General features: G+C 45.1%; 1 protein-coding gene across 7 annotated transcripts in view; it reads right to left on the bottom strand.

Annotated features, from left to right (window-relative positions):
* The window catches only part of zranb3 (zinc finger, RAN-binding domain containing 3), a 295756-nt gene that overhangs the window by 105249 nt on the left and 167186 nt on the right, over positions 1-23321 (bottom strand). For all 7 annotated transcript variants that reach the window (XM_072472336.1, XM_072472330.1, XM_072472319.1 and 4 more), the window contains 3 exons: positions 10872-10957; positions 8410-8581; positions 2802-2936 (listed from right to left, as the gene is read on the bottom strand). In XM_072472336.1, the coding sequence (XP_072328437.1) occupies positions 2802-2936; positions 8410-8581; positions 10872-10957 (393 nt within the window). The remainder of the gene's footprint in view (positions 1-2801; positions 2937-8409; positions 8582-10871; positions 10958-23321) is intronic.

Raw genomic sequence — 23321 nt, 5'->3', positions numbered from 1 at the left:
AAGTAAAACTTAAATCATATCATCACAAAAATGAGCACAATAGGAGATCTGTTTTAAAATGCTTAATCCATTATCCACAGAATCTCTACAATGCAGGAGGCCATTCTGCCCAGCAAGTCTGCAGCGGATGCTACCGGAACTTGATGGTTTGAGTTATAAGGAGAGGCTGGATAGACTGGGACTTTTTTCCCTGGAGCTTAGAAGGCTTAGGGGTGATCTTATAGAGGTCTATAAAATAATGAGGGGCATAGATCAGGTAAATAGTCAACATCTTTTCCCAAAGGTAGAGGAGTCTAGAATTAGAGGACATAGGTGTCAGGTGAGGGGAGAGATAGAGAAGGGTCCAGAGGGGACATTTCTTCACACAAGGGTGGTGAGCGTCTGGAACGTGCTGCCAGAGGCAGTAGTAGAAGCGGGTACAATTTTGTCTTTTGAAAAGCATTTAGAGTTATATGGGCGGCACAGTGGTTAGCACTGCTGCCCCACAGCTCCAGGGTCCCGGGTTCAATTCCGACCTTGGGTGACTGTCTGTGTAGAGTTTGCACTTTCTCCCCGTGTCTGCGTGGATTTCCTACGGGTGCTCCGGTTTCCTCCCAGAGTCTAAAGATGTGCAGGTCAGATGGATTGGCCATGCTAAATTACCCCTTTGTGACCAAAAGGTTAAGTGGGGTTACGGGGATACGGTGGAGGCGAGGACTTAAGTAGAGTGCTCTTTCTAAGGACTGGTGTAGACTCAATGGGTTGAATGGCCTCCTCCTGCACTGTAAATTCTAGGATTCTATGGGTAAAATGGGAATAGAGAGATATGGGCCAAATGCGGGCAATTGGGACTAGCTTAGTGGTAAAAACTGGGTGGCATGGACAAGTTGGGCTGAAGGACCTGTTTCTTGTAAACCTCTATGACTCTACCACAAGACTCTACCGCACCCAGTCCCAGCCCCAGCCCCTCCACCCCACAACCTATACATCTTTGGACACTACGGGGCAATTTAGCATGGCTAATCCACCTAATCTGGGTTGTGTAAACCACCCCTGAGGGCCTGGTTTAGCACAGTGGGCTAAATAGCTGGCTTGTAATGCAGAACAATGCCAGCAGCGTGGGTTCAACTCCCGTACTGGCTACCGGAATATGGCGACTAGGGGCTTTTCACAGTAACTTCATTGAAGCCTACTTGTGACAAGAAGCGATTATTATCTTTGACCGGAGAGAGGAAATCAGAGCACCCGGAAGAAACCCACACAGACACAGGGAGAACGTGCAAACTCCACAGACAGTCACCCAAGGCTGGAAGCGAACCTGGGTCCCTGGTTCTGTGAGGCAGCAATTCCACCGTGCCATGCCATGTATAAGTTAGACTTAAAAGCAATAAGCAAACAGCAATACAATTGGATATTTATTTGTCTAGTAATGAATGTCCTAATGCCTAAATATGAAGTTTGGAATCTTAATTGAAATGCTTCTGAAATTGAAATAATTTTCAAAGCAATCCATTTTTAAATTGGCAATATTAGTTGGTTAAATTTTTAAAGCAGCATTGTCTGCATTGAACATTTAAAAAATCCCTGCACACTGATGCTTTAGTAAGTGGCAATAACATTTTGGGATTATAAAGCTTTATCTTATTGTTTGCGGTAAATAACTAAACATTGTGCATTTCTCCCAAAATTATTTTACAAAATCTATCGGGACGGTTTGTAAAATCTTTATGTGGCAAATTATTAAGATCTGGAATTCACTGTCTGAAAGGGTGATGGAAGCAGATTTGAAAGTGATGTTCAAAAGGGAACTGGATAAATACTTAAAAAGCCAAAATTTGCATAGCTATGAAGAAAGAGCGGGAGAATAGAAGCTCTTTCAAAGAGGAAGTCAGTACAGGCACAATGGCATAAATGTTCCTCTCCAGGACTATGCGATTCTGTGAAGCTTCATTCGAGGACTCAAGCATATTTTCTATCTCGGTTGACACTAAGTGCTAGGTTGCGAGCAGCTGTATTTCAGATTATATTAATTTGTGGCCCGCTTGCCTGTTCAGATGGACATAAAAGATCTTGTGGCACTATTCAAAACATCCTGCTCAACATTTATCCTCAACAAGCACCACCAAAACTGATTTGTGTGCTCATTTATCTCACTACTGTTTGAGAGAGCTTACCATGTGGACAAACGTGCTCACAAAAATGCAACTTCAAAATGAATTTATTGTTTGCATTTGCTTCAGGACATACTGAGGATGTGAAAGGTGCTATAGAAATGGGAGATATTTTTCAAATAAGCTGCATGAGTTTTAACCGTAGCCAATACTGTCATTCACAATCATGTTCCCCCCCCCACCCCCCCACACCCCCCCCCGAGATAGATATCTGGCAGGTTTAGCTGATTGAAAGAGAAAATAAAAAATTGGTCAAGGTTTTTTTTGTGCACTGCAAAATTACACATTCTAGCATAGTGACAAGTGGCACTAACAGTATCCATGGCAATTAATGTGGATGAACTGTCTTGCCCTACTGATCGAGGAGCTTCGGAAGGAAATGGGTCATGAATATTTGTTAAAACAGTGCAGCAATCTCTAGGACAATAAAAAACACACTTTTTAATCAGATAGTTGAGCAGATTTGTGAGCATAGCACATGGACCAAAGGACCATGTTGTAAGCAAGTTCAAATGAAACAAAGACTATGCAGGCTGTTTTCTTTCAGGAAATATGGCACTAGATTTATACTTAACGTCGCTAAAATTTATAAGATCATTTCTATTGAAATTGACAAACTGTTGTGGCAAAATGAACAGATAGTGCATCTACCTTTGCAATAGCTGTTTGTTTGTACATGCGAGTGATGAGACCCATGACTTGTACAAAGGGGTTATCTGTCCCTGCAGAACTCAAATGCAGCTCTCTCATTAATTTCTCCCACTCCTCAATGCTGCCATCCATTTCCTACGTGGGCAGAAAGATAAATGTTTAGATCGCAAAAAGGACAGAGCAATTAATGGATCTGTGATGCATGCCCCAGTTTCATCCTGTAAAGGAGTAGAGGAACAAGAGCAGGAAAATTCCCAGAGATACAAGATTGCTCCTGCAAAAACGTCAATGCTGGATAGGTCAGTCACATGTGCTGTTCAATTATAGAAGCTCGTGACAAGCTGGGGGCGAAGATGAGAATTCTTTACTCTGGTGTTATAAATCAAGAACCAAGAATTTTTCAAGGAGAAATTGTTACATATTTAGAAAGTCATAAATGCTAGGAATCATATCATAGTAAATACATTTGTGTCACATACATGAATTTAGGACAATGTTTGCCTGATACGACAAAATGAACAGTTTGTATGTACTCTGAATAATAGATGAAGATATTTTGGAGAAGAGCTATTTAAAAGAGTCAGTTACTGCTACACTTTTTGCCGACTTTAACATCTTCCGTACTAGACAAAATAAATCAAATATTCTACGTGCAACAACTGAATGTTACAAGATAGGTACATTTCAACATCACAGTATATTATTTTAGCTAGATTATAAAATTAATAATTTTATTGAAATGTTGATAAGTCAAAAGTATGAATGTGAAATCTCTTTTGGGTCTGCATGCTTAAACAAATAAAGGCTGTTCACATTAAAATTGCAGATGCTTGCTTTTCACGAGCCTTAAAGTATTGACATCCTGCAAAGTTGTGCAACTTGTGTGAAATTTATCAATGACTTCCAGCGTTTGTAAAACATAATCAAATTCACTGTTTCTGACTTCAGAAAATGCAAAATCTAATCTATCCATAAAAACATTGAATCACAAAGTTATCTGCTGCAGAGTGATGCTGTATGTTGGGTGCACCATTTGTTTTCCTGACCAAGAATTGACATCCAGGACCTGTGGGTAAAAGCAAGGGGAAAGTTTTGAAACATGATTCGGGAGGAGCTGGGGTCTGAGAATGAAGTAGGACGAGAAGAGGTAAAGCTGATACACACAGCGAGATGTTCTTTTGCAAGGCTCACAGAGAAAGCAAAGTGCACACAATAATCTGAAAGGATATAAATATTTATCAATTTTAATATTTTTTGATTCAACAAAATCTACATTGTGTAAAATAAAACAAAGCTTAAATTGTCTTTTCATTCAATGGACTGAAATTTCCACCCCCATTGGCAACAGGCATGCTTTGGAGGTGTGAGCGGACAATATCGCAGGAAGGACAAAACTCATTTTTTTACCGTCCAAAGTTGGGAATGTAATTTAAACGCATTTGCATCGCACATGATGCCCGTCTGCCGGAATCATAGCCCAAGTCAAATTTACCTCCCATGTCGCCGTGATCTCAGAACAATGCATTTCACAACTCCTTTTTAAATCGGCTGCAACTGATCTGGCCAGCTGGACTTGAGAGGGGAAGTCAGAGGTGAGAGCACACAATTTTGCACAGCGCTTGCAAGGGTGACCTGTTGGACTTCAAGGAACAGGTGCCGCACATTCAGGTGGGGGCACAGGGAAGTTGCCTTTTCCCAGCTAGCTGACAACGCAGTTCCAGGGAAAGGCAGCATGGTCTGACGGGAGTGCACATAACTTGGGGAAAGCTTGTATAAAGTGAGCATTGTTCATAAGCTATGAAGAGTTCAGGCTCAGCTCTATTGACATGCTTGGAGTCGGGTCTCTCGCTTATCTGCCCACTCAAGCAATACAGAGGCATGAAAGTGCAAACAAATGCTCCTGAAACTTCCATCCCTCGGGCACAGACTGAAAATTAATAAGCGCTTTAGAGAGCTGCTGAACAATTGGACAACTAGGAAGGTGGTACAACCTCTATGCAAAAGCTGGTCATGGAGCAGTCACTAGGAGGCGCTCACAGCCCCATGCAATGTCTTGATTCAGGTTTGGGCCAATGTCCCCCATTGTTGATGCTAACAGCGCCGACTTGCTGTGTGGGTTAGGAGACTGCCAGCACCTGAATTGAGAACACAGGATGCAGTCTAGTGGGCGAAGCTGCCGCCAAATAGTCAAGTGGAGTAGGGCGGGGTTTTAGGCAGCCATGCAGCACCCTGAACACTGGCCATCGAGGTGTCGAGTAACACTCTCCAGCATGCATCAAGGGGGCTTGAGAGAGAGCTGCACACAGAACCATGAAGACCCCTGGGAGATCAATGCTAACCCACACATCTCTAGCTTTCATCCTGCAGGAGGAGTAAATCAAGAGCATGGGGCCTAGTGACGTAGCTGTATGCCTCATGGCTTACAGGAAGTGGAGACGAAGGAGGAGAGAGAGTGACAAAGGGGCCTGGCTGGACAGAGAGGAGCAGCATCCTCAAGAAGGGACAGCTGGGGACACCCATAGCCACAGCGAGCTGTCCCGGGTCGGCACCGAGATAGGCCCAGGGTCTACAGATGGTATTTGCCTTTCCTGCAGATTATTGAGAAACAGGGTCGCCAAAGACTGCGCATGTGCAGGTAACTAGGGGAGGGTCTGCACTTGTGCGGGGACAAAGCTTTTACCTCAGACTGACTGTTCATTGTAACAAGGAGCCATAGACAGGGTGAAACATTGGTAGAAATTTATTTACACTAGTTAATGTCCAAGTGATTAACACCCATAGTCACGAGGTGAAATTACAGTTTCTTCATCTTCACAACCCTGTCTCAAAATCTTGGTATTGCCCTGAGGTACCCTCAATAATGACGCTTAGAGATTAAACTGTAAAGAAGGCTTTATTAGACTAATAACTATACTACAGCTAGAGACGAGAGCTGACTGTTACACAGACCATGAGGCAGGCCTTTATGTATGGCTCCCAGATGGGCGGAGCCAGAGGCGGAGTCCCCAGGGTTCCAAGCCCGGTCTTAAAGGGGACATCACCTTACATGATGATAAGGCAGTAACCGTTCATCACATGCCCAACATGCAAAATGGTGCTGACTGGTACAGAATGTCCATGATGACCTTGATGGTTGTGCTCTGGAGAGGAGACCTGGAAGGCCCTGGCCAGTTTTGGGTCTCCTGCTGTGGAGCAGGTGCACCGTCTTCGACCGATGGTGCTGATGGGGTCACAGAAAGAGGGGATTATGATCGGTTGGACATTCCTGGAGTCGCCTGTGGGAATGGCCCCATGGTGTCCGACTGCTAGTCCTCCTCCCAATGCGTGGCCAATGGCCTTTGGCTGTGCCCTTGCGAGGGGGAATCTGGAGAAACAATGAACTGCCACACAGCCCTCTTCCGCCAACGCTATTGGAGGTCAACTATGTAATCAGTGAGGGAGTTCAGTCTGCGCAGTAGTGCAGGACTGGTGCCCTGGACCAAGGTCTCCAGGACAGCTGCCAACATGCCCATTTTGACCTCTCTGCATTGACATTCGAAGGGCCTGTTCCTGTGCTGTATTGTTCTTAGTTCTCTTTGTTCTTTGTATGACAGTGCGATCACCTCTGACTGAATGCGGATGGACTCTTCCATTGATCCTTCCAACCCGAGTGCAGCTGACATCCCTTCCTGATGCTCCTGTGATTATCGCTGCAGCTCCAACAGCTGAGGGCAGAGTCCTGAGGTTCATCACCTGACTCAGACTCAGCAGATTTCATGTCTTCTGCAGTCGCCTGTGCAGAAGAGGTCGGCCATCCAATACAGAAAGTAGAATTATCTTTCCCGCCTCCACCCGTGACGGAACACACTGTGTGCCGTATTCTCCAGGTGGTGATCCTGTGTCTGCTCTATATCTAGGTCCCAGCAGCCGCGCTGGTGGAGGGTGTGGGTGAGCGCTGAGACAAGTTTTTGAGGTAGCTGTCCTCAATCGAGGTGGTGTCGGCACTGGATTGGGGGTCAAGGTTGCCTGAGGGCATCGCAGCAGATGTGCCTGGAGAGAAAATGCAGATGTTGAGTGTATGGCCGCTGCAGCACACTGAACAATGGACTCACAGTTGAGTTACCAGAGGGATGATCTGGTGTACGATCCTCACTTGGACGATTGGCACTGACCTCGCCGACGCCGCAGGAACGGTCTAAGTCTTCTCTGCCCACGTGCAACGTGTAGTCTTCAAACAAAGTGAGAATCCTTATGTATGGCACTCCAAACCTGATCTGGGATCTCTCCTTTTTACTGTGTGTGATCTTGCCTGGCATAAAGACAGATGGAGATAGTGTAAGCACGGCCAAGAGAATGATGCTAGGTATCCGTGTGCTGAGTGGAGCCATGAGGCGGCGATTTCCAGAGGCCACGAGGCCAGATGGGCAGCACGGTTGCACAGTAGTTAGCACTGCTGCATCACAGCGGTTAGCACAGCTGATCACAGTACCAGGGACCTGGGTTCAATTCCGGTCTTGGCTGACTGTGCAGAGTTTGCACTTTCTCCCCGTGTCTGCGAGGGTTTCTTCCGGGTGCTCCCTTTTCCTTCCAGTCTAAAGATGTGCAGGCTAGGTAAATTAGCCTTGATAAATTGCCCGTGAGTTAGGTTTGGTTACAGGGATAGGACAGGAGAGTGGGCCTGGAGAGGGTGCTCTTTCAGAGGGTCGGTGCAGACTCGATTGGCAGAATGGCCTCCTTCTGCAATGCAGGGATTCTATGGAGATGAGAGGGTGTATGTGAGAGAGTTAGTGGTGATGTCCCTTGAGCTGGCAGTGAGTGACATGCCAGTGGATGCATGATGGGATTGTGAGTGAGAGAGTTTAGAGTGAGCAGATAGTTGCCTTACCCTGGCAGCACGGATAGGATCATTCATCTTTCTGTATGGGATGCCCGACCTCTTGTGCGCTGCTGCCATAGTTGGCAATGACAACTGCTGCCACTGCGTCCCAAGCTAGATTGGTAATGCTGCTGCACCTTCTACTGCCGGTTTGGGGGAGATGACATTATGTTGAGTCTCCATGGCATCCAAAGGCGGTTCCAGGGAGACATTACTGAATATGGAGCTGCACTCCTCTTCAGGGCCATGTCTTCACTGGAGAAATCCTGAGCTGGAAGCATTGAGAACTCTGCACATGACTGCAATTTAAATATGGCGCTCAGAGTGAGGAAAGCGGGAGGTAATGACATGGCGGGCGAATCAGAGGCCGTCGACCAGCGAAACCGTGCATTCATAACTAATGAGGAGGAGGGAAAGCAGACGATACGGCGCTAAACTCACCACTGCGGAGGAAAAGGGATTTTTAGGCCCACTACCAGACAATGCAATTCAGGGAAAATTCCACCCAATGTTTTCAGTTTTAAAATTTCTCTTTAATTGAGCACCGACAAATCCATGATTTCAGAAAATACATGTGGTTACTTAGCAACTAAGCACGGTATCGGTCCCAAGAGACCTGACACACTGGCAGTATTAGATGCTTGGAATCAGAGCAAAAGAAATGTTGGTATTTCTAAATGTTAGCTGGAAAAATTAATAATTTATCCCCAAACCAGAAATTCATACAAGGCTCCCATTACATAAAACGCTCACCTTCGTAGCTTCCTTTGACAAATCAAATGGAATTTGCTGTCGAATTTTAGGAGGCAGTTGGGTCAAAACTTCTTCCTTCATTCGTCGGATCATTATGGTACTCAGGTATTGGTGAAGTTCATCTAAATTGGAGGCTCCTTTGCAATCCCACTGAGCTCTTTTGCCAAAATACCTGTTATTGTACGGCAGTTGAAATACTAGAAATATTTGCTCATTTTTGCAATGCGAACTGGCAGAGACATTTCATTTAAAAATAAATAAAAATACAAATATATTCAATATGACAGTACTATAGCCATCCTCCAATTTGCTTGAGCGTTTAGTGGTCAAAATTTAACTTGAAGAAATACTGAAAGGATCAAAGGTTACAGGCACACTTTTAGGAAAATAACTTGAATAATAATTGAATCATGTTTATTATTGTCACAAGTAGGCTTACTGTCATGTGAGAGTACCTTTAAGAAATGGGTGTTTATCAAATAGCTGTAGTGGACGTACCTTTAAGAAATGGGGTTTATCAAATAGCTGTAGTGATGTCAGAGTGTGGGTGGAGCTGGGCTGTCTGTCTGTTTTACTTTCGCTTTGGGCTGGCAGCTACAGGGTGTGGTTGGTTTTGTTTTGCAGATTGGGAGCTGCATCCAGAGAAACAAGGTGTGATTCTGGTCTCTCTCTGTATGAAAGGAATGTCTACAAATCACTTGTTAATTTAAAAGTGATAACTGCTCTCAGTAGAGAATTTAAACCTGATCTCTGTGTTAAAGAGGGTATTTGTCTTATGGATGTTGCAAGGAAAGATTAAGGGGTACTTATAGAGTATGTATTCTTTGGGGGGAATATTTGAGTTGCTAAGATGTTTACTGTGTGGGTTTAAAAATGTCAACTGGATTCGTAGAATAAACATTGTTTTTGTTTAAAAATACTCTTATTTCTCTGTTGCATCACACCTGTAAAGTGGGCCGTTGGTGCTCCCCATAATCAAAATCTATTTAAAGTTATGGGTCAGGTGAACTCCATGATACACTTTGGGGTTCTCTAAACCCTGGCCCGTAATATTACATTCACACTGCAATGAAGTTACTGTGAAAATCTCCAAGTCGCCACACGGAGCCTGTTCGGGTACACGAGGAAGAATTCAGAATGTCCAAATTACCGAACAGCACGTCTTTCAGGACTTGTGGGAGGAAACCAGAGCACCCGGAGGAAACCCATGCAGACATGGGAAGAATTGCATACTCCGCACAGACAGTGACCCATTTCGGGAATCGAACCTGGGACCCTGGCACTAGGAAGTAACAGTGCTGACCACTGTGCTATCATGCCGCCCACTGGAATGACTCTTGCTCTTTGGAACTTAATATCCCATCGATGACTGAAAAAATAAAAAGGCATCTCTCGAGCATGTTTGCTCAATTTCACTTTAGATGATAGATATCAAAAATCATGCAGCTGATTCAGCTAATTAGAAACAGCAATGCATTAAACAATTTAATGGAAAGAATAGTCTTCTTCAGATTAGGGTTTGTGTGGTAACACTGCACTAAATGTGCCGACACAGTATTGCATCACAATGTTAGTTCATTTACTCTCAAGTTAATTTTCTATTTTACCATGGAAATAAAGTTTTAATTCATTCGGATACAAGATCATCGACCTAATCTAATTCTCCCTCCAATTATGCCTATCGATCTGTTGAATATTTCTGGCGTTTTCTAAATTTATCTCAGTTGGCAATTTCAGTCATGAAAATAGAATATTTAGGCATTGCTGCCTTATGGTGCCGAGGACCCGGGTTTGATCCCAGCCCCCAATCCTTGTGGAGTTTGCACATTCTCCCCATGTCTGTGTGGGTCTCACCCCCACAACCCAAAGATGTGCAGGGTAGGTGGATTGGTCACGTTATAATTGTCCCTTATTAGGAAACAAAAAATGAATATAGAGTATTGGCATCGGATAGGAACAAGAAATTAACTTATTTTTGAATGGCCCAAACAGCCAATAAATAGAATGTCGCTCTGGACAATAATAAGCAAGGCCCATTGGCCAGATTATTTAAGAAGCAACGAAAAAATAAATCAGCTGAACATTTCTAGCTCGGAAGTAAAATTTTGTTATTTCACCATATAGTAGCACCAGTCCATCACATCCCATACAAAGTCTCTGGAGTTTATGTTTTTTTATTTTTTTAAATATAAATTTAGAGTACCCAATTATTTTTTTCCAATTAAGGGGCAATTTTCTTGTAGCCAATCCACCTAACCTACACATCTTTGGGTTGTGGGGGTGAAACCCACGCAGACACGGGGAGAATGTGCAAACCCCACACAGACAGTGACCCAGGGCCAAGATCGAACCCGGGTCCTCAGTGCCATAGACAGCGGTGCCAACCACTCTGCCACGTGCCGCCCAAGTCTCTGGAGATAAAAGAAAAATATGCTGCATGATCTTCCACTTAATTATCTTACCTAAGATGAGCATTGCAATACCTCTTGGCATAGACAGTCCATGTTCCAAATTTTCCTGGATACAATGCATTAATCTGCATGAAAAGCTGTGAAAATATTGAAACAAAATCAATGGGAAAGAAAAGAACATAAGTCTCTGTGTTGAACAGCTTCCAATTTATCTTGGCCACTTTATCTGCTGTATGATTCTATGATAGATTAAAGGCAACTAACATTCAACTAAAATGAGCAGAAGAAACACAAAACAACTGAAGAATATTCTTCTGCTATTAGGTCAGTTAAAATACTAATGGTCACAGACATTTGCAGAAGTAATTGGAAAGTTTTTCACAGTTATGTGAAGAGTCAGCAAACTGTCAATGACTCTATTGAGCGATTGTAGGATGTTCAAAGACAGGTTTGAAAGGCAGAAATATTAAATACTTTGCAAAATGTCTTCACTCTTGAAGATTATGTTTGACTATTAGAATTGAATGATTTTAATAATAGAACTAATAGTATCCAACTAAATGAATACATTATTTTAGAAAGAGTTAAGAGCTTGAAATTAGATAGAGCAACTGGGACAGATGATATCCAACATAGGATTGCACAGGAATGGGACAGAGACCGTGGAGCCCCTAACTAGTATTTTAAAAAAAAATTTAAAGTACCCAATTCATTTTTTCCAATTAAGGGGCAATTTAGCGTGGCTAATCCACCTAGCCTGCACATCTTTTGGTTTGTGGGGGTGAAACCCACGCAAACACGGGAGAATGTGCAAACTCCACACGGACAGTGACCCAGAGCCGGGATCGAACCTGGGACCTCGGCGCCGTGAGGCAGCAGGGCTAACCCACTGTGCCACTGTGCTGCCCTTAAACTTGTATTTTTAATAGCTCATAGGATTCTGGGATGTTCTCTGCAAGCTGGAATGGGGCTAATACAATCCCCATCTTTCAAAGGCCCAGGTAACGAGAGTTTGGTACTAGTAACAAGGAAGATGCTTGAGGGATCATTAGAGATACGATTATTTGAGTGTCTATATAGGCAGGCCTGTATGAAACACCCCCAATATGGCATCATAAAAAGGTCATGTCTTTAAAATCTAATGGTGTTTTTTGAAGAACTAACAAAGCAGGCACAGAATAGAAGCTCAGTGGACACCATCTACTGGACCTCCAAAACGCTTTTGCTAAGGCATCACACAAGAAGCTTCACTATGAAATTGAAGCCTTTGGTATTAGTGGTAATGTATTGAGCTGGCAGGCAGGCAGGATACAGAAAAATAGTTTAGAGGTCAGATTAGTGTTGGGAATGTTCTTCTTTCTGGATGTAGAAGTTGGGGGCTAAGACCTTGGTGAGATTTTGGACTGCAGATGATGCTCATCTTCAGCAAGATTGTTGGTGTGTTCAGAGATATTGTTCATGATGACTGGCAAAGGCTGTATAACTTGGATAAGTGCAGTATTATGCATGTGGGGAGAACAAATGCTCAACATTCATACACCCTTCAGGTGAAAAAAAAAATAATTAAATAAGCTGGTAGATAAGAGAGCGAAGAGCGAGAGATTTGGGCATTCCAGTGTAGAGTACATTTCAAAGGTTGTGAAGAATATTTAGCACATGATTCATGCCAATATTTCGGAGGTAACACTTAATTCTGGGGAAATTGTTGTTGTTATGAAGTAAGGTGACAAAAATGCTGGGCTTAGAGATTGCCAGAAGACTGAAAGAAAATGGCAGAACAAAGAAGATTACAGCACAGGACCAGGCCCTTCAGCCCACTAAGCCTGTGCCGATCCACATTCCTTATTTAGACCTATTACTTATTGCCCAAATGATCTGTATCCTTCCATTCCCTGCCCATTCATGGGTCTATTAACATACATCTTAAAACGTTGCTATCGTGCCTGCCTCCATCATCTCCACTGACAACGCATTGCAGGTACCCATCACCCTCTGTGTGCAAATCTTTCCCTGCATATCTCCCTTAAACACTCCCCCTCTCACCTTGAACCTGTGCCCCCTTGTAATTGAGTCTTCCACCTTGGGAAAAAGCTCATGTCTATTCACCATGTCGATACCTCTCGTAATTTCTTAGACCCGAATCAGGTTTCCCATCAGCCTCCATCTTTCCAATGAAAACAATCCGAGTTAATTCAACCTCTCCTCATGGCGAACACCCTCCAGACCAGGCAACATCGTGGTCAACTTTCTTTGCGCTCTCTCCAAAGCACCACTGTCCTTCTGGTAGTGTGGCGACCAGAACTGTGCGCAATACTCCAAATGTGACCTAACTAAAGTATTACACAACTTTAACAGGACCTGCCAACTCTTGTACTCAAATGACCCAGCCGATGAAGGTAAGCATGCCCTATGCCTTCTTGACTACCTTATCCACCTGCAATGCCACTTTCATGGAATTATGGACCTGAACGTCCAGATCCCTCTGCATGTCAATGCTCCTCAGGGTTCTGCCATTTAATGTATAATTCAGATCTGAATTTTATCTTCCAAAATACACCACCTTGCATTTGTCCGGATTGACTCCATCTGCCATTTCTCTGCCCAACTCACCAATCTATTCTGCTGTATTCTCTGACAGTCCCCTTAACTATCATCTCCTCCACCAATCTTAGTGTCATGTGCAAACTTGCTTATTGACATTGACATTTTCCTCCAGATCATTTATATATATTACAAACAACAGTGGTCCCAGCACAGATCCCTGTGGAACACCACTAGTTACAGAACACCATTCTGAAAAACTCCCTTCCACTGTTACTCTGTCTCTTGTTGCCAAGCTAGTTCTTTAACCATCTAGCTAGCACACCCCAAATCCCTTGCGACTTTACCTTTTGTACCAATCTGCCATGAGAGACCTTATCAAACGCCTTACTAAAGTCCACGTAGACGATATCCACAGCCTTTTTCTCATCAATTAATTTTGTCACCTCCTCAAAAAGCTCCATCAAGTTGGTAAGACATGACCTTCGCACAAAACCATGTTGCCTATCACTAACAAGTACATTCGCTTCCAAATGTGAATAAATTCTGTCCAACAGTATCTTCTCCAACAGCTTCCCCACCACTGACGTCAGGCTCACCGGCCTGTAATTACCTGGATTATCCCTGCTTCCCCTCTTAAGCAAAGGTGCAACATTGGCTATTCCCCAGTCCTCTGGATCCTCGCCCGTGGTCAAAGATGATACAAAGATATGCCCCAGATATTTCCTCTCTTGCCCCCCACAGTAACCTGGGATATATCACAACCAGACCAGGGGACTTGTCCACCTCAATGCATTAAGATATCCAACACTTCCTTCTTCATTATGCTGACATGTCCTAGCGTATTCACACACCCATCTCTCCTCTCAACATCCGTCATGTCCCTCTCCCTTGTGAGTACCAAAGCAAAGTACTCATAAGGATCTCATCCACTTCCTCTGACTCCACACAAAACTTCCTTCCTTAGTCCTGGAGTGGGCCTACTCTTTCCCTAGCTACCCTCTTGTTACTTATATATGTATAAAAGGCTTTGGGATTTTCCTTGACACTGCTTGCCAATGACATTTCAGGCCTCTTTTCACCCTCCCAACTCCCCATTTGAGTTTTTCCTACTTTCCCTATATTCTTCAAAAGCTTAGTCTATTTTTAGTTGCCTAGACCTTATGTATGTTTCCTTTTTCTTTTCGACTGGTCTCACAATTTTCCCTATCATCCATGGTTCTCTAATCCTGCCATTTCTGTCCTTAATTTTCACAGGGCCATGCCTGTAACTGCACTCTAATCAACTGGTCTTTAAAAGATTCCCAAATATCAAATGTGGATTTACCCTCAAACAGCCGCTCCTAATTCACATTCTCCAGCTCTTGCCTAATTCGGTTGTAGTTAGCTTTCCCCCAATTTAGCACCCTCACTCAAGGACAACTCTTGTCCTTATCCATGAGTATTCAAAAACTTATAGAATTATGATTACTATTCCCAAAATGTTCCCCTCCTGAAACTTTGGTCACCTGGCTGGCTCATTTCCCAATACTCGGTCCAGTAAGGCTCCCTCACTGGCTGGACTATCAACATACTATTTCAAAAAATCCTCTTGGACACACCTAACAAATTGCTCTCCATCTGAATCTCTGGCACAGAGGGAATCCCAGTCACTATGGGGGAACTTAAAATCACCCACTACAACAAGCCTACTATTTTCACATCTTTGCAGAATCTGACTGCATATCTGTTCCTCTGTATCTCACTGGCTGTTGAGTGGCCTTTATTTAAGAGTACAACCCCAATATTCCTATTCATAAGCTCTATCCATAATGCCTCACTGCAGAATCCCTCCAAGATATCCTCCCTCATCACAGCTATGATATGTTCCCTAACCAGTAATTCAACTCCCCCACCCTTTCTGCAACTCCCTCTGTCCTGTCTAAAACATCCATATCCCCGAATGTTAAATTGCCAGTCCTGTCCCTCCTTTAACCATGTGTCTGTAATAGCAACAATATTATAATTCCCCACATTAATCCAAGCTCTAAGTTCATCCGTCTCATCTGTTGCACGTCTTGCGTTGAAGCAAATGCACGCCAGTCCTCCAGAGATTAGCGACTTCCCTCTGCTCGCTCTCCCTCTTTGCCACATTGTCTTAATCGCAAGCTCTTCTCCCGTCTCTACACTTGGTGGCCTGCTGCTCCAGTTTCCATCCCCTTGACATACTAGTTTAAACCCTTCCGAACCACATTAGCAAACAACCCGGTCAGGATATTGGTGCCCCTCCAGTTTAGGTGCAACCCGTCCTGCTTGTATAGATCCCACCTTCCCTGGAAGACATCCCAATGATCCACATACTCAAGCGCTCCCCCCTACACCAGCTCTTTAGCCAAGTGTTCAACTATAGTAGCTCTTTGTTCCTAGTCTCACATGGCACCGAGAGTAATCCTGAAATGACTACCCGGAGGCTCTGCTTTTTAGCTTACTAATAATAATAATGTTTTATTAGTGCCACAAGTAGGCTTAACACTGCAATGAAGTTACTGTGAAAATCCTCTAGTCGCTACACTCCGGAGCCTGTTCGGGAACACTGAGGGAGAGTTCAGAATGTCCAATTCACCTAAGAAGCACGTCTTTTGTGTTGCTAACTTTTGGTTGGTTCAATTGGCTCTGTTTTATAACCTTTGCTCTCGAATCACCAGGTATCTTTATGATACCGCCACGAAGTTCAAGTTCAAGTAATGATCAATAACTCAATACACCAATTAGTAAGATTCAAATCAAAGCACATTTATTATACACAGTAATCGCTACTCATGCATAAATTTTACTTCTAAGCTACTTCTACAACTAACAGGCCTATACTTAGCTTCGGACTGGCCCACCAGGTCAGGGGAACAAATGGCCTTTCGTTCGGGTTCTGAGTCTGCGGGATTCAAAGTTGGTACGGATTGGTGAGCTAGGAGTGCCTATCTCGTAGCGAGCGTTGACTTAAGACTTAAGGGCTCTTGGCGGCAGCTGAAACGGTCACTGTCAAGGGTTGGTTCGTGTTGCTGAGTGACCGGTCAAGAAGGACGATTTGAACTTGGGGGCTTAACTTTATAGTCCCCAGGGGCTTCCCGCCTTTCGGGGCGCACCCTGTACCTGGTTCCAAGTGATTGGACGTTATTCTAATCGCTTGGTTCGATTTCTCCAATACTGGAGCGGTTCCCTGATCGATGTCCCTTGAGGTGTCCGTTAACCTCTTTTGTGTTGGCTCCTGCTGGCGCCGAGGAGTCTGGCTTGGCCTTGTTTATCCCAAATGTTTTGATTGTACCCGGGGATCGCTCATTAATATGTAGATGGCTACTTCATTATTATGCAGATGACTGCTTGTATCGATGCTGCCTGGGCTTTTGCAGAGTTTAATACACAGTAAACCTGCACCTGCTAGTTTCTGCCTCTGTTGGCTGAATTTCCCTGCAGCCTTTGCTGTTCTCCATTTTATGTCGGGAGTTGGCCAACCCAGGTGGCTACATTCGGGACTTGTGGGAGGAAATTGGAGCACTCAGAGGAAACCCACACAGACACAGGGAGAACATGCAGACTCCACACAGACAGTGACCCAAGCCAGGAATCGAACCCGGGTCCCTGTCGCTGTGAAGCAACAGTGCTAACCACTGTGCTGTCTTGTTTAGATGTGCACTTGCAATGGCAAGCCATACAAGGCTACGGACCAAGTGCTAGAAAATGAGATTAGAATACTTAGGTGGCTGCTTCTGACTGGCGCAGATGCGACTGGCCGAAAGGCTTTTCCTGTGCTGTAGACCTCTATGATTCTAAGATACTACCAAGATACAGAGCCCCTCTCAACTGCTCTGATACAGCCTTTATTGGCAATGGTGCTTTGAACTTGTTCGGGCAGCACAAGTGGATACCACTGTGGCTTCAGAGCGCCAGGGTCCCTGTGCGGAGTCTGCACGTTCCCCCCGTATCTGCGTGGGTTTCCTCCAGGTGCTCCGGTTTCCTCCCACAGTCCAAAGACGTGCAGGTTAGGTGTATTGGCCATGATAAATTGCCCTTAGTGACCAAAAATGTTAGGAGGAGTTATTGGGTTACGGGGATAGGGTTGAAGTGAGGGCTTAAGTGGGTCGGTGCAGACCCGATGGGCCGAATGGCCTCCTTCTGCACTGTATGTTCTATGGTCTATGGTCTAAAATCATTGCAATTTAACCCCATGTGAAGAGAGGGGTGGCGGTGTTGATTAACAAGAGGGTGGTGTTTGCGATGGGGAGCATTGTGGCCAATCCGGGGGGTAGATATGTGGTGGTCAGCAGGAAACTGGAGGGGGTGTCGGTGGTCCTGGTAAACATTTACGTTCTGAATTGGGATGACGTGGATACTGGTTGATTATGGGGGGGGGGGGTGACTTTAATACGGTCATGGACCCGGGACTGGAACGTTCGAGTCAGAAGTTGCCACGGGTGTCGGCAGCGGCTAGAGATCTCAGGGGGTTCATGGCGCAGATGGGGGGGGGGGGGGCAGACCCAAGATGGGAGGCCGAGAGCAGAGGAGTTTTCATACTTCTCCCATGTGCACAGAGTGTATTCCCGGATTGATTTCTTAGTGATGGACAAGGCACTGCTGCAGGAGTGGCCGACTTTGGGTATTTGGCGATGTTGGTTTCTGACCACGAGCTGCATTGGGTGGATCAGCGGGTGGTTCAGGGGGAGACCCAACGGCAGCAGTGGAGGTTAGATATGAAGCTGTTGGTGGATGAGGGGATGTGTGAGCCATTCGAGGCCATGTGCTGTAGTCAGGGGGGAGTTTCTTTTAATTCAGGTGCACAGGGAGAGGGTGGAGCGGGAAGAGAGGGCAAGGCAGGTCAATGAGATCTGGAGGGTGGACAGGAAGCACTCGATGGCTCCGGAGGAGGGGTTCATAAAATCATAGAATTTACAGTGCAGAAGGAAGCCATTTGGCCCATCGAGTCTGCACTGGTCCTTGGAAAGAGCACCCCACCCAAGGCCACACCTCACCCCCTATCCCCGGAACCCAGCAACCCCACCTCACCTTTTTGGACACCAAAGGAAATTTAGCATGGTCAATCCACCTAACCTACACATCTTTGGACTGTGGGAGGAAACCGGAGCACCCGGAGGAAACCCACAAAGACACGAGGAGAAGGCACAGATTCCGCACAGACAGTGACACAAGCCGGGAATCGAACCTGGGACCTTGGAGCTCTGAAGCAACTGTGCTAACCACTGTCCTACCATGTTGCTGTTGCTGAAGAAGAGACAGGAGAGACATATAGTTTGTGTTAGTGTCCACAGGGAAGGCATTGGGGCAGTTTTGGGGCACTTTTTGAGCATGAGGAGACGGTGAGTAGGATTATGGCCCATCAGTTGAGGAAGCAATCAGCGCCAAGGGAGATCGGTAGAGTGAAGGATGAGAGAGATCAGGTGCTGATGGGGGGATGAATGTGGCATTTGAGGCCTTTAAAGGAGGCTCTATGAGTCGGAGACCCCAAGGGTGGAACATGCAGTGCGGTGGTTCCTGGATGGGGTGGAGTTTCCCAAGGTAGAGGAGGGGCAGGTTCAGGACCTGGAGCCCCAATAGGGTTGAGGGAGGTGATGGATTGTATGAGCACGATGCAGTCAGGGAAGGCCGGGGTCCGAACGGGTTCCCAGTCGAGGTTTATAAAACATATGGGGCAGAGCTTGGGCCACTGCTGGTGAGTACGTATAATGAGGCAAAGCAGAAGGGCGAACTCCCCCCTACTTTGTCACAGGCTTCCACCTCCCTGATTTTAAAGAAGGTTAAGGATCCGGTGCAGTGTGGGTCGTCCCGCCTAGTATAGTTATTGAATGTCCATGCCAAGCTAATGGCGAAGGTGCTTGCATCACGGATTGAGGACTGTGTGCTGGGCGTAAAGGGAAGGCAGCTGTCGGCGAATGTGTGGAGGTTGCTTAATGTTATTATGATCTCCTCGAAGGGGCAGGAGGTGGAGGTAGTGGTGACGGCGATGGGTGCGGAGAAGGCTTTTGACCAGGTGGAGTGGGTGCATCTGTTGGAGATACTGGGGCGGTTCAGGTTCGGACAAGGGTTTGTGGATTATGTCCGGCTGCTGTACAAGGTGACAGTGGTGGGTATGCGGACGAACCGAGCGAGTTCAGGGTACTTGGGGCTTTACCCCGGGACGCGGCAGATAAATCCGCTCTTCCCGATGCTGTTCGCCTTGGCGATAGAGCCATTGGCAATGGCGCTTAGGGGTGTGGTGGGATTGGAGAGGGAATGAGCTGGGCAGTGCCGAACATAGATTTTCGCTGTATAACTTGTTATTATATATACCAGACCTGTTAGGCAGCATTGGCGTGGAGGTCTTGGGGGAATTTGGCCAGTTTTCAGGATATTAATTAAACATGGAAAAGCATGAGGTGTTCCAATCAATGCCAGAGGGCAAGAAAGACGATTTGGGGAGTTACCATTTAGGGTAGTGGGGGCGAGCTTCAGGTACAGAGGTATTCCAGTGCCGCAGAACTTGTTTCAATTGGTGGAGGGGATAAAGGTGGATTTTAAGAGGTGGGATGTTTTGCTGCTGTCACTGGCTTGGCGGGCGCAGACAGTGAAAATGACGGTGCTGCCGAGATTTCTGTTCATGTTTCAGAACCTCTTTCTTTGTCCTTAAGACATTTTTTTTTAGGAAGTCAATGGGTTGATCTCGGGGTTTATTTGGGAGGGAAGGCCCCGCGTGTGTGGCGGGCTTTTTTGGGGAGGGCTGATGTTGCTGAATTTGATGAATTATTATTGGGAGACAAATATTGCGATGGTGAGGAAATGGGCTGTGGAGGAGGTCGGTCTCGGAGCAGGTGAAGGCAGCATCATGTAGGGCAGCATGGTAGCACAAGTGATTAGCACTGTGGCTTCACAGCGCCAGGGTCCCAGGTTCGATTCCCTGCTGGGTCACTGTCTGTGCGGAGTCTACACATTCTCCCCGTGTCTGCGTGGGTTTCCTCCGCGTGCTCCGGTTTCCTCCCACAGTCCAAAGACGTGCAGGTTAGGTGTATTGGCCATGATAAATTGCCCTTAGTGACCAAAAAAGGTTAGGGGTTATTGGGATAGGGTGGAAGTGAGGGCTTAAGTGGGTCGGTGCAGACTCGATGGGCCGAATGGCCTCCTTCTACACTGTATGTTCTATGTTCTAGGGGAACAGGTTTGAGAGCTTTGCTGTTGGCGTGTCTGCCCTTCTTGCCGGTCAGGTGCTCCGCGAGCCCAGTTGGAGTGTCAGGTTTAAGGGTGTGGGGGCAGTGGAGGCAGCAGTTGGGGTCAGAGGGTATGCCATTATGGGTGTCGATTTGCGACAACCATAGGTTCGTGCCAGCGACGCTGGATGTGAGGTTCCAGGGGTGGCTGCAGGCAGGGATTGAGTGAAAAGCGGGAGGGCACCCTCTGTGGATCTTAGACGTCTAGCTGCTGTTGTGTAAAGAGTCAAAGGCTCTGCTCCTTTTCACAAACACCGTTCTTTTCACTTTAACAGACTCTGCACAAAACTCTATCTTCACGTCACCTGACACAAAGGCCACCTGAAGCCTCTTTACATATCAGCGTTAATTATCAGATACTTAACACAAATGAGACAACTAATTGGAATGTCTCTTAACCCATTACTTAACAGTCTCCCCTTCCTTGGGGAAAAAAAAAAATTAGGTGAAAACAAAATTACAAGAAACTCAAAAAACACACGCAATTTCCCCCTTTCTCTTTTTTCCCATTTTTGGGGGGGAAAAAAAGTCACAGAAACAGGCGCCCTTCATTAACAATATCCAAAAGTTTCTGTGAACTAGCCCCTCTTTTTGTAAAACAGTCTGACAATTGATAGCTACTGTCAACCCATTTAATGTTTGCTGTCTCCCCTCTGTCCAACACCATCTTCAAACGTGCGATGTATATCCTTAACATTTTTTCATTGACAATTTTTGTAGAGTGCACATTTTCCCACAGGGATTTATTGTCAATGTGACATTCAATATTACCCAAATCCCCTAATCCCAAAATTTCTGTCAATATCTGAGATTTATAAAAGGCCATAGCCACCGCCTCTACAAGGCTTAACGTCTCAGCAGCCAAAGTGCTTTTGACCACTCTCCTTATTTTCTTTGTTTCCCACACAAGAGGGCAACATTTACCATTGTTCCCCAAAAGGAAAATTATAAAACCTCCTGCGCTTGAAACCCCATCACAGAAATTTGTTTAGGACGCATCACTATAAACTATGAGTTTCAAGTGCCTCAGGTCACCTAAAACCGGGAACCTTAAAACACATTCCTGCATTTATAGTTTGACCAACGCTTTATTTGCTCTAATTATGTCTTCCACTTTGGGATCATTCATTTTTGTACTCAACTCTAAAACATCAAAACTCACGCCCGGTCTAGTCTGTCGACCTAAACAATTCAGTTGGCCAATTAAACTTCGCAGTTGCTCTTTTTCCATCTTTGAAATTGCGTCTTTTTGTGAAACCCGGCCACGACTAATTGCTATTGGGCTGATGCTTTCCAAATAAGATTGCTGATGTAAAGTTGCCCCTAACTTAAGTCTGTCCGATTTAATGTACAAAATATTTAAATGCACCGGAAGCCTGACTTTCAACTCTGATTTCTTTCCTCAAACCAGAGATTACAATAGCTTCGAAATCACTAGTCCCACCCCACAAAAAATCGACATGCATCATAAAGATGCCAGAAAGATTTCCTTGAAAGTGCCAGTAAAACATTGCCGGATCTGCTTTCAATTGGCAACAGCCTAACTTTAACAAAACTGACCTTACCGAAAAATACCAGACTCTAGACGCATCATTTAATCCATATGCACATTTGTTCAACTTCCAGAGTACCCCTTCTGTGTTAGCTGCCTCTTTAGGAGGACGGAGAAAAATGTCTCTCTGGAGTTGATGGCCCTGCAAAAAGGCAGCTTTTATATCTCGAGATTTGCATTCCCATGCCTTTGTGCTAATAGAGACAAGAGGATCTTTAAAATAACCTTTCCTGCCATAGGTGAATCTACCCTTAAATCCTGATCTTAAAGTTTTCTTCAAATTCCCTTGCCACAAGCTTGGCCGTTGCCTTATAAGTTCCATCCGGAAGAACCTTTTCCGTGCAAATCCATCTGTGGTATAGAGCTCTTTGTCCCCTATCCGATACTTCAGTGTATACCCCAAATTCACTCCAACTATGCAGTTCTTGCTGTTTGGCATCTTTGATAACGTTTTCATCTAATTTATTGGAAGCCACCAAAATCTCACGTGCATGTGGGCTTCTACTCCTATCAGTATTTGTAGTCTTACTCATGTTCCGAGATCTTGATAAACTACGTCCCTTCTCCCGCCTGGTATCTCGTTCTATACTGCTACTGCTTGATCTTTCCTATCTGCTGTGGGATGTCCTTTCAATAGTTTTCGGCCTTTTCCTGGAGACCTGTTCACCATCCGATGTACTATCTGAACTGGCACTGCGTTTCTGTGTCCTCCATTTTTGAACTTCGTGTTCCCAATCCATTGTCTTGACTCCCTCCCCTGAATGCTGTACGTTCAACCAATGTTTATACTTTCCAGTGACCTTCCCTACTCTACTAATAACAGTGGCATCCTTCCATTGACTAGACCCTTCAGGCAAGTATGTCACTTTTGTACCAACTTTTGGCAGTTGTCCTTTCGGAAAAATGGCCTGTTCGAATTCATCAGAAGTGTTGTGTTCCTCTACAGAAACCCTGTCTATATCAGTTAACTGGTCCTCATAGTTCTGTAACACGTGCGTACCAAATAACTCTGGTTCCTCGTCATGTCTGTCTGCTCTGTCTAAATTTGAAAATTTGTAATCTGTACCCATTATCCTTGATGAATGTACCCTAACAGTTTGATTGCCATGTTGCAAAATAATTGTTTTGCCATCTATGCCTATGATCTTCCCTGCCTTTCCATTCATTAAAATTGTCTCTCTT

Source organism: Scyliorhinus torazame, chromosome 2 (assembly GCF_047496885.1).
Source record: "Scyliorhinus torazame isolate Kashiwa2021f chromosome 2, sScyTor2.1, whole genome shotgun sequence".
In the NCBI taxonomy this organism is placed as follows: Eukaryota; Metazoa; Chordata; class Chondrichthyes; order Carcharhiniformes; family Scyliorhinidae; genus Scyliorhinus; species Scyliorhinus torazame.
Note: the sequence above shows the minus strand (reverse complement) of the source record. Positions and strands in the feature narration are given on the sequence as shown.